Source organism: Perca flavescens, chromosome 3, assembly GCF_004354835.1.
Source record: "Perca flavescens isolate YP-PL-M2 chromosome 3, PFLA_1.0, whole genome shotgun sequence".
NCBI classification, from domain to species: Eukaryota; Metazoa; Chordata; class Actinopteri; order Perciformes; family Percidae; genus Perca; species Perca flavescens.
The window spans coordinates 39,172,897-39,185,050 of NC_041333.1; the positions used below are offsets into that span (position 1 = coordinate 39,172,897).

At 40.1% G+C, this 12,154-nt stretch overlaps 2 protein-coding genes across 4 annotated transcripts in view; one reads left to right on the plus strand and one right to left on the minus strand.

The window, feature by feature from the left end:
• The window catches only part of LOC114553116 (zinc finger protein 271), a 687,947-nt gene that overhangs the window by 430,547 nt on the left and 245,246 nt on the right, over nt 1-12,154 (plus strand). The window lies entirely within an intron of this gene.
• Nucleotides 1-12,154, minus strand: part of LOC114553117 (zinc finger protein 239) — a 134,890-nt gene that overhangs the window by 76,500 nt on the left and 46,236 nt on the right. For all 3 annotated transcript variants that reach the window (XM_028574280.1, XM_028574278.1, XM_028574279.1), the window contains exons 3-4: nt 10,098-10,196; nt 196-201 (exon numbers count right to left, since the gene is read on the minus strand). In XM_028574280.1, coding sequence (XP_028430081.1) covers nt 196-201; nt 10,098-10,196 — 105 coding nt within the window. The remainder of the gene's footprint in view (nt 1-195; nt 202-10,097; nt 10,197-12,154) is intronic.

Here is a 12,154-nt window from a genome sequence, read left to right on the forward strand (position 1 = left end):
TTGCAACCCTCACAGGTCTTTCCTTGATCGCTGAACAACAGCGATGCACCGTGCCACACCTGTATGGTTAAAGGTGCACCCTTTTATGGCGCCACGCCAACAGACGTGCCCATATCACTTTGGCCAAAGAATCTTGCCGTCAGGCACCATTACTTGCGCCCACCTGACCCGCCTCCAGCTTTTGCACAGAAAAACCACTGCCTTTCTTCAGAGTCCTTGCAGACTCTCTTCAGGGTGGCTGGAGCAGGCGCCTTCTCTGAACTCCAGGGAAAGGGGGTCATACACTTATGGCCCCACCTCCAGGTAAACTTGATCGGCCCAGTTACCAGAACTGGGCGAGGTACCCAGTACCTCCTCATCGTCACGTGCAGCCTCACCATGTGGGTTGAATGCCTTTCAGCACCCAACTGCACAGCCGTGACATCCACGGTCCTACTCCTGAACCACACGTTCAGTCAGACCAACTCCACATGCGATCCTCACTCCCAGGAGAAGAGCAGCTTCTGCACCTGGAAAGGGGGAGAGAGGCTTTTCCCCCCAAGAGGATAAGACTCAAACCAGTTGAGTCATAGGGATAGCTGCATGCCTCACCTCACTCTGTTGACATGCACTTCCATCCTAAACTTTTCAAACAGTAATCAAACTACCTCAGAGCTTCGCTAGTAAAATTCTTTTCAGGATACCATTTACTGTTAGTTCCATTCTGTTCCTCAAGAACCCAGTGCATGCTTTAGACTGTCAGGTGTCACAGAAAACACAACCAGGTGCTAGTAGCGAGAGATTTAATGCGAAGCATCGGCAGAGAAGGAATCTCTTCGGTCAACAAACTCAATCCTTGTTGTAGACCCATAAATCTGCTACTAACCAGACAGCGATCTTCACAGGTACATCTGACGTATAGTCTTGGCAGTGCAATTCCAAATTTATGTAGCTCATAAGAATGAGAGATAGGACTCAATTTTATTTACCTACGCATCAGAAGACAGAATGTATACAGACTAGAGTCCGCATTGAGTATTTGTTTTGACAGTAAAACATACATGCACCAGTCCACATGTACATGCACACAGTCACATGTACATACACTGGTGAACCCCAATTCTTTTCTGGAGTGAACCTGTTAACTCCTAATTACTTCACTTTCCTTTCCTATCTTCCTTCATTTTTGTTGTTGTTTTTGTTTCACTATATTTTGGGTTAATGTCATATTGAAACAGCTACGATGATTGTACAAGGGATAATTCATTGCTTACCTATTATTTGAAGGATTTTGTTTTGTATAAACATTTTTGTGTAGCTACAGTTAGAAGTCATCTGCCCAGATGCTACCTTAGCCTACTGTCTGCCCAGACACTCTAGCCTCAGCCAACATATGAACATTATGGACTTGTGAACTGTCTCTCATTCCCAGGAAGGCATGGACTATGTTGATATCAGTTTAACGTTTTCTCCCATGAACTGTATGCTCCTTGGTTTGCTCCAACGACCGGGGACTAACCGCTCTTCAGAGCAAAAAGGGGGACTGTTGGGGACCAAGAGTCTGGTTAAACCTGATTTTAACCAAAAGGCCTCAGATTAAACTGACCTCTGCATACAGGACACACAGGTGGTCAGAGACAAAGGAACATTTGGCCAAGACAAAGGAATCTTGGCCTACATGTAAACCCCAAAGCCAGGATAATTCACACCTCTATGCGAAGTGCCAGCCAGAAGGGAAACTCCTCACAACTGGCAGGAAGTCAAAGGACTACAAAAGTGTAGTTTTCACCCTTTCAAGAGTTTTGAGTCTTCCTATTGGTTCAGCGGGACCATAAACACAGCAGGTGGGTCTTAACCTATAAATAACCTGACCCTAGGAAACTCCCTCGTCTTCACCTGCAACTCTGTTGCTGAAAGGAGGCGCGCAAGCGCTTGTGCTGAACTTCCATTTTCTGGAGAAAGTAGATTTTATTTCGGTGGATCCTTGAAAACACACCAGTGTTTTCATATCTGCAGTGAGAAGGAAACAATGTTTTTCTTCTCAAAGTCGACTAAACTTGCCCCCTTGCTGCTTTTTTGGAGGGACGTTTCTCCGTGGCCGCTGACGAGCGCCAGGGAACCGTTCTGTTTCATTTCTGTGGAAATCTATGGACAGAAACAAACGGACTGAACACACCGTGAGAAGGCTTACGTCTGGGCAGAGATAAGTAGTGTGTTTATTAATTAGCAAAAGGGGTTCGCTACCACTTGTTGCCATTAATGTGATCTGATTTAATCATGTACTGGTCCATATGTGATTATTAATCTGTGCTGTGAATGTATAAATAGATCAATTATACCGTTGATTTATGTCGTGTTAAGTAGCTGGGTATAACTGTAATCGCTACCTGCTTAAATCACTCCTTTCACGGAGTTACTAGTTACTGTCTGCGATAGAATCTGTTGTTAGCCACTGCAGTGGTTATAGTGACGTTCTCCTCAGCAAAACAAAAGTCTCAGTCTGTCCTAAACTACACGTTAGCCCAGACCTGAGTGGCTGAGGGGAACTGGGTCATTATCGATAACTAAAGATCAGAGTGCCTCTTTTCTTTACTCTTCTTCTCTTTCTTCTCTCTCTCTAGCACACACACACACACACACACACACACACAGGCTAGCCGCGTAGCTCCCGAGCTAACGCTGTAGGCTAGCTTCACACGTGGAATCGTCTTACGTTTGTACAGAGCTAACACAGGAACTAGCTACCATACCGGCTAAGCGTGCGCGTTGCCTAGCAACCCCCGGCTTCTTCAGCCCCTGCCCGTGCACCCAGCACCACTACCGCCCTCTTGAGGCTAAATAGTTTTGTGCAGCTCACGGGAGTAGCCATTTTGGGAGTTTGTTTTCGTGTTAAAACTACACTCCGACACTGCCTCCCCCCCTTTTACTCACTCTCTCTCACACACACACTCACACACTGACACAGACGTGTCCGCCCATGCTGCTTTGTTTTTGCTTTGTTTTTGGTTGTGATATTGTAAAGAGGTATATGAGTTTATTATTGAAGGATTATTGATTAGCTACCGATAATTGTGACGTTAATAAATCTTATTACGTTTAATTGGCAGTTGCTTGTGATTATTTGTGTACTTGTTGTAATAATTGCTGGTCAATCAGGTCCGTGCTTGGATTCACCCCTTCCTTTATTTCCTTTTTAAGGGATTACCACAGAAATGAGACTGTTCCACAGCTTGATTATTGGTCCCTGACTTGCAGGGTGGTGCCCCGTTTTGATTGTTTGTCGATTTGATAAAGTTATTAATAAGCATATTCATAACTTTATTAATATTGATAAAACATCTTTGATAATTTGCCAATGATCAAATCTGTACCCTACGAGAATCCTACAGTAGCCACCCTTTGCTTTTTTATTAATAAGGGAAAAAATTCCACTAATTAACCCTGACAAAGATCACCTGTGAAGTGAAAACCATTTCAGGTGACTACCTCATGAAGCTCATTGAGAGAACACCGAGGGTTTGCAGAGTTATCAAAAAAGCAAAGGGTGGCTACTTTGAAGAATCTAAAAAATAAGACATGTTTTCAGTTATTTCACACTTTTTTGTTAAGTACATAATTCCATATGTGTTCATTCATAGTTTTGATGCCTTCAGTGAGAATCTACAATGTAAATAGTCATGAAAATAAAGAAACACATTGAATGAGAAGGTGTGTCCAAACTTTTGGCCTGTACTGTAGACCTTAAAATTGCACCTCTAATGTACAAAGTATTTAATAGTATGTTGCCAGGCTGTATCCAAAGACTGTTTCAAATAAGAGAATGCCATTATAAACTGAGGGGAAGTTGTACTTTTACTAGACCAAAAAGCAGAACAAATGAAAAACAAAGGAGTGTCTCGGTGTATGGAGTTAAACTGTGGAATGAATTAGAAAGTGACTTGAAAAAGTGTAACTCAATCAACGGATTAAAAAAAATCTTTAAATATAATGTGATTAACAAATATAAAACAGAAGTGTGAATACCAGAAGGTGTACAAAATGTATTGGACTTATGTGTGTTATACTGGGGTATATAGCGTATATTTAGTTTCTGTAACTTTAATTTTTGTATGGAAAAATATACTTTCATGTAAAAAGGGTAGGTGTAATGAGCTGCGGCTTCAGCCTACACCTTTTCGGTCTTGTTTCTAGTCGCTATGTATGTTTGACTGTTGCGAGTTACAGATGACCGAAATTTTTTTTTTTTAACTAAACTAAATCTCTCATACGCCAAGTCCGAAATCTTCACTTCAGTAGCACTTATATACCAGTCTTGTACCTAGTTATATTATGAAGACATGTACAGAGGAATATGTAAATATATTATTCCTAGCCTGATTGATATAACATTTTATTCCAAAAAACATGGCGAAAATCAATTTTTTAAGGCTATTGACAGTATATTCTGATTTACAGGATAATAAAAGTAGATATCCATAAATCCTTCTGTAATTTTTTTCCCGTCTAATATGTGAAATAATTTTGAACCTGGCTTTATCCAATACTCAGATTTTGATTTTTAAAATATATGCAAATTAGTGCATATTTAATTAGATAATGCCTAATTATTTAAACATTTACTTATAGAAAACGTATAATACATTTTCTTCTCATCTTAATGTAAGTAATCAACTGGGAGAGTTTCATGGTTATTGAAATACATACATTAATTTGATGTCAAAATAAAGGTAAAGTTCTTCTGGTTGCAGACATGTTACTATGGAAGCCATCAGGCTCTTCTCAGTGTTTCCCACAGGTTGAGAATTTACTGGCGGTGGTGTGTGGCGCAGGATGTGACAGTTCGGTGCGTGATGGCTAGGTTTAGTAATAATGGGTTCAGTTTTAAACTAGTCAAACGAAGGTGAAAACAATGACTACATAACATTATCAGATAACCTAGAAAGAAAAAAACTATTTACATATTAAACAAATTAGACTATAAGATGACACAGATACAGATGGAAATGTAAATGGACTGTTTTTTTATATAGCGGTTTTCTAGTCTCAATGACTACTCAAAGCGCTTTTACATAGTACAGGAACCATTCACCATTCACACACATTCATGCACTCATTAAAGTTAATTTCAAAACAGTTAAAGTCCTTCTTACGTTACACAATAATAAAAGAATACATGATTTTTTTAAGAAGTAAAAAGTTTTGGATACATTTTTACTTTTTCAACCATATGGTAAATTAAAAGTTAATGTAGATTTACATATTGTAATAACATCATAATCCTACAATGAATCATTGTGAAAACAAAACTTTATAGATGTGTTGTTACTTTGGCCAGGTCATCATCAAAAAAGTGAATTAGTACATTTATGATTTTGTCCATGTTGACATCAGTTGCTTCATGTACATTTATTAAAAACTTTGCATTGTTTATCTGTTCATATAGCTAGACGTCTAAACTCTGGGACAAGGGAGTTATGTTTAAATACCTGCCATGCTGATTCCAAACAGACAGCTTTGTCAAGGAAGTTTGGGCTTCAGATAGCTTTTACAAATCATGTTCCGCTACGAACGAAATTCCATGGGAACTTTAAAATAACACAAACCTTTCATACATTCTGGCTATTTTTCATCCTTTAAATCCCATTCAAACCTTTTGAAATACATACATTATTTGAAGTCAAAATAAAAGGTAAAGTTCTTCTGGTTGCAGACATGTTACTATGGAAGCCATCATTCCTCCTAACGCCTGTTAACTCACATAAGACTAGGAATATTTGAAGTAATAAATTGTTGTTCATTTTGTTTGTTAGATCATTTTAGTTTACAAATGTTTTATCCATGTGTTGGGATTCCTAAACAAAGCCTACTGTTCTGTACTATACATGTCCTGTTGCACTCATTAAGTTCTCATCGGAGCAGATTTCTGTCATTCAAACAACTCTGAGTTGTAGTTTAAAACTTTTACAGCCAATTTAATAAAATTAAGAGTTTTATTCGGGCTCGGGTCCATGAATACAGTTAATGGATACAGGCAAGGAGAACCGAAGGCTCGGTTAGCAACCATTAGCTCTGATTACCAAATAGCCTCTCTGAGCAAGTGCAACGTTGACGATGTCATGCATGCGGCACACAACTTTGCGAGGGGGAGGGGCTGGAGGCAGCTGGTCTTTATGCGCTAGGGCTGTAGCGATACACTAATCTCACGACACGATATACGATATTCAGCTCACGATACGATATATATCACGATATTCAGCCAACGATACGATTCAATACGATTCAATATATTTCGATACACTTACATCATTTTCTGAAAGATTTAAAGGGGACCGAGTGATTTTGGTGACATCTTGTGAGTGTTCCATTTACTTGGATTTAATTAATTGAACTGAAAACATTAATTACACAATATATGTCTCTGACTGGACAGAGAGTCTACAGCAGGGATCATCAACTACATTTTTTTCAGAATTTTTCTAAGCACTCTGGCGGCCGGACTTTCAAAATAAATAAAATGAATTTATACCTAATACGCCTATTCTTGTTTGAAATTTTCACTTTCTTATTGAATTAATGCTACTATTTTTTAACATGTATTAGTGTGAGCAAACTCCTAAAAAACATGGAAACTCCATAATGTTAACTGGCTCTTTAACTAGAAAAAGATCTCAAACTAGGAGGCAGTTCACTGAGAAGTGATGGTTAAAGTCTGTGATTATGGAAGAATTATTGTAGTATGCAGCATCCTGATTGGTGGAAAATGCTTGCAGAAAGAAAGGCTGTTGTCAGGTAAACATGTCACAGTCAAAGAGGCTGAAGCGAAAAGTTAACGTGGAAAAGCCAAAAGCCCAGCTTTAATGATGAATGGACTAATAAGCAGGCTATGCACTCGTCACGTATGCCTCATTTGCAATGAAATGTTGTTGTTGCAAAATAATACAACCATCATCATCACTGAACATAACGATCGCGTCATTCACGTGCATATTAAGTAGCTCCAGATTGAGCGGAGAGTTTGGTTTGTTCAGCCAGCAGTGAGGTTTACAAGAATTTGTCAAACTTTCCAGATTCCCGGCAACCTAAGATAAACAGTTAGACTACAAACCGACAGCTTTTGTTTTAGCTTGTTTGTAAAAATTCGCTATTTGCAGAGTAGAGCTGTGTTTGCGTAAAACAGCGCGGTGGACTGAGCAGATTGAAATATCGCTTTCTACATGTTTATGCCGGTCTACACAGGTGAGTGCATTGATTTTACTTTTAAGTTTATTTGAATAGGGACAAGTATGTTACATAAGCTCATGTTACATACTACAACATTTTAGCCAAAGCTAATTCTCAATGTCCGTCCCTAGTATAAGATAAGTATTGACTTTCTACTCACGAAGGTTTAATTGTAGCCTATTTACAGAAAAGAGACCAGCGTGAGTTCATCTGCCCCAGTGACCGTTGGTAACTCTGTATCGTTCCCAGTCAGGTGCTGCGTGTTTTAACCTTTAACGCACACACATCTCGGCTCAGCTGTGTGTGTGTGTTTTAACACACACACATCTCGGCTCAGCTGTGTGTGTGTGTTTTAACGCACACACATCTCGGCTCAGCCGTGTGTGTGGAGCTCGGTCATCGCTGTAGAGAATCCCGGCATGTGAATAGATGTAAATACAGGGGGCTGGGTTTTTGCTCTAAATGCTTGAAATGATAAATAACAGGACGCATTTTTTCCTCTTTACATTTTGTGAATTCATGATTATTCTGGGGGCCAGACTAAAAGCTTTGGCGGCGGGCCGCCAGTTCATGTTGGCAGCTCTACAGCGACACTAGCGGCTGGCTGACCAAATCGCTCTTCCTGCAATGTGAACGTGGGTAAACACGGGGGATTTGAATGGGACTTATGTATCGATACTCGCTGCATAAAAATCGATACTTTCTTGGGGGAAAAAATATCGATTTATATCGCAGAATCGATAAAATTGCTCAGCCTTAGTATGCGCTGTAAAAACATTCACCATTGGTTGGAAAGAAAATTTAATTTGGATTTTATTTACCTGGGCGGTGCACCCAAGTAGAAACAATGTATGGGAAACTCTTTACCTAATCTGATCAGAGCATCCTGGCATTCTGTGTTTCACGACGGCAAAGCCAGGCTGAGGAGGAGAGACTAGGTCGAGTCAGGCTGAGGAGGAAGGACTAGGTCGAGTCAGGCTGAGGAGGAGAGACTAGGTTGAGTCAGGCTGATGTAATTCGGATAGATGAGCGTTCATGGCTTTCCTTACGGCTTTCCAACTGCAAGGCCGATCACAGATTTCCTGTTGCTAAAATGGAGATTACGCATTGTTCACACTTTATACAGAGTGAGCAGCAGCTTCTTATGGAAGTATGATAACGTAAAACACATTATTTGTAAAGAAACAGCGAGAGAAAGTGAGGCAGACGATCACAGACCGCCTGAATGTGTAAGCAGCCTAAAAATCTACATTTACTGACCACTGCTCTGAACTGAAACCTTCATAATCATACCATTCAAGAATTAGGTTACTAATCATTTGTACAAATTAACAGTTGGAGCTAGGGCTGCACAATATATCGTAAACGTTGCGTTAACTTGAAATAAGTAAACGTTGTGGTGCATTCAAAGTTATTGTAAAATACCCTTTACTCATCCGTTTTTGTAGTTTAACAGCAATTTACTGGTGAAATAAGTTATTATTGTTATGTTATTATTAGGGCTGTCAGCATTAACGCATCAATCGCGATGCGATTAAGGGCCGAGCATAACGTGTACATTTTTTTTAATCGCATGCCGCCATTTATAAATTTATTTTACACTTCACTCGGCTTCACATTGTGCCTAACAGGCTACTATTTTAACCCTTTGAAATGGGTGGCAACTAACTGCAGACCTGTCAGCATTGTAGAAGACTCTGGTCTTTTACATTGCCATCGAGCGGGAGAGCAGCCCCACGCACACACAGCCTGTACGACATGGAGAAAGCAGCCCAACTGGAACTGCTGCAAAGTACAAACACTGTCTCATTAACTGGTGACCACTGGATGTCAGTGAGTAATCAAATGATTTAGAAGTTACTGCACACTATATTGACTCATATATTGGTAAGGATAAGGATTTTTAGCTTTTTAGTTAGGTACTTGGAGAAATTGTGCAATACTAACAGATTCACACATTGTTCTATAGTGTACAGTAAATAAATAAAATACAAATCTTAAAGTCAAGTTCATAAAATAACTTTCTTTGCATTCATTTGATTCCCAATCAAGATACACTGGTAAGAATTGTTTTCCATTGATAATATGTACTTAAAAACTGTTCTGAAATGCAAAATAATACAATTTGAATCATAAAATAAAACAAAAATAAAACATGCGATTAATTCAGCAATTCATCACGATTAAAAAATGTTATCGGTTGACAGCCCTAGTTATTATTACATTTTTAAAAAATCATTTAAATTCCTGCGCTATATTAATATTCATTCATATTGAGATTAAATTTCCGGGACTCTTCAGTCTGGAGTAACCTTTTTACTTCGCTCACCTCCTCCTCCTCCTCCTTCCGCTTGCTCCCTCTCTCCTCTGAGTCACCCGAGGCCTCACTGACAACTTTCCTCTTGCCCTCTTTCTTCTTCTCTTCCTCCTTCTCCTTGTGTTTCTGCATGTACTCTGTGATAAGGTCGAGTTCCAGGTTGTCTTGTGGCTCCCATGTGTTATCCTCACTGGAAAGGTGAGTGCAGACAGAAGAAAATCTCATCAGGCTTTGTTTTTAGGCAATACATTCTCACTCTAATTGGTAATTCGTATTATTCCTTTTTTCTATTGCCATTTTGTAAGGTTATTTGCGTGTCTGCAACTTAGTGTCAAAAGACTTTCAACTTTGAGGGCATGATACAATGCCGAAATTTATTATCTGCAATTTTTCAATGAACAATATACACTATATAAATATATAGAGAACACCAAGTATTAATATTATAGACTCATACTTACTCAGAGAACCCCTTCCATTTGAGCAGAAACTCTACTCTTCCCTTCACCACTCTGCGGTCCAACACCTTTTCCACCACATACTCCTCCTCTTCCTCCTTCACTGCTGTTGCTGCTGCAGCTGCAGGAGGTGCTGCAGGCTGCTGCTCCTCCTCCTCCTCCTCGGCCTTTCTGCCCTTCTTTCCTGCTCCGGTCGCCAGCTTGACGTCTGCTGAGGGCTCCTTTGGTAGACCCAAGGGGGAAACATGCAGAGATAATGTGTGGCATCACAAGGGGACGGGTGGTAGAAGGACGCTATTTTCCTCTGCAGCAGTGGCTACCCAAGGGCAAAATGGCCGCCACCCACACTACAAGTCCCAGCATGCACTGCACAGGGAGGTGCAAAAGCCCAGCCTGTTGATTACTGCAGGTGCTCATGCACTGAAAAAGAGACAAAGAGAGCAGAGGCAAAGGGAAGAGGAACAGAGTTCTTGGGGAAAGAACTGAAGCTACTGGGTCTCTGCTAAACCTAGTGGTGTTACTCCCAGTACTATTTTGAGTTTAAATTACTGTTTTTCGCTGGACAATTTTTCTGAAACGACTGCTGACAATAAAACCTCTGTTTGTCTGCAACTACTTTTTGGCTGGTCTCTGCCCTACACCCCACCTGCTGCAAAGACACACCTCTCACGGCATCACAAATGATACAAGAGTTCGAAGAACTAATGGGAGGTGGGAGTAAATTTTAGTTTACCATGTTTAACTATATTCGTTCTGTTTGAATGGAGAAAATGCAAGGGCCGATGAGGTGACCAATCTATAGGACTTCAGCCTCAATCAACAACATCAAGTTCATTCACCAGAAAATAACCAGATGCTCTTCGCCTTGCAAAACTTCACAAAAGCAGAATTTATAAATCCGGGATAACAGATAAAGCAAGGCTTGACCTATTCTAATCTGTGCAGCGACTAGGTCCAGTCAGGCTGAGGAGTGACTAGGTTGAGACAGGCGGAGGCTGCCAACCTTGAAGCAACCTTTTAGTACAACCCCCCTAGATTACAATAAATTAGTATCACTGTGTAGAGGAATGGAGTGGATGAATGGTTGTAGGTGTGTGAAACTACACAAATGTTTTCTAATATCCTGTGCAATATTTTGTGCCCATATACTTTTGTTAGTCTAACCAATAGGAGGCGGAATGAGCTAATAAATAGGCCTAAGTACTTCTGTGTTAAAGATGAGAGTCAGACCAGGTTAACTTATAGCCTTCTTCTGATTACTGAAGGGAAATGAAGTAGTCTAAGTAATGATTTACTCATAAAACAACTTTAAATATGCCTAAAGCAACTACTAAAAAAGCCTGGCAGAGACAAAAATAACATGGGTCAGATATTTTCAGATAGGCTTTAAAAAAGGTTGACATGGCTGACACTGCATTAGGTCAGTTGCCATCACATTGGCCTAGCAAATAGCCCTGTAAGAGCCATTTTCATTGGTTTGGGTGAAGGAAACAAATTGTCCACTGGAGGCACTAGTAGGCATATGAGCCACGTCTATATAGGTAGGAACCTTTCAACAGGTAATTAGGGGTACCGTTAAGTGAAGGAGCACAAACAGTTTTTGACCGCATCAAATCGCTACAGTTCGCAACGCTCATGTGGATGATGAAATGTTTGTTAATGGAGCTTGATGGACACATGGTTTCTTGCACGGTGACATGAAGAACTTTGTGATCAATAAATTCCCAGCACAACGCAACGATGACTATTGGAGTCTGTGATCTCAAAAAAAGATTACTGAGCTGTGTCAGGTAGAAGAGAGCGCGTCAGCTTGTTTACTAGCCATAGATTGATTGATTGTTTGTTTGTTTAAGTCCGCATAGCAGCCCCACAGTGGATTTAACTTTTAGGCTTAGCCATTATAAGCCCTATTGTATGCTATGTATCATTAACTGAGCTCGTCACAGCTGGACTGTGGTGGTCAATGGTTATGATGTAAAGGTCATTATTAATGTTCATAAATTCAATTAGGCTAAAAAAATACTGTTACCTTTATCTTACGTTAATCAGCACCTGGCCTGTCTAAAACCTTTAAGTTTTCTAGCCATTCCACCACTTTTCTAACTTCCTCCAACTAATGGGAAGGATGGCAGGTGCAATAGGCTTGCCTATTGACACTATGAACGTTTCGGGGGGTGGT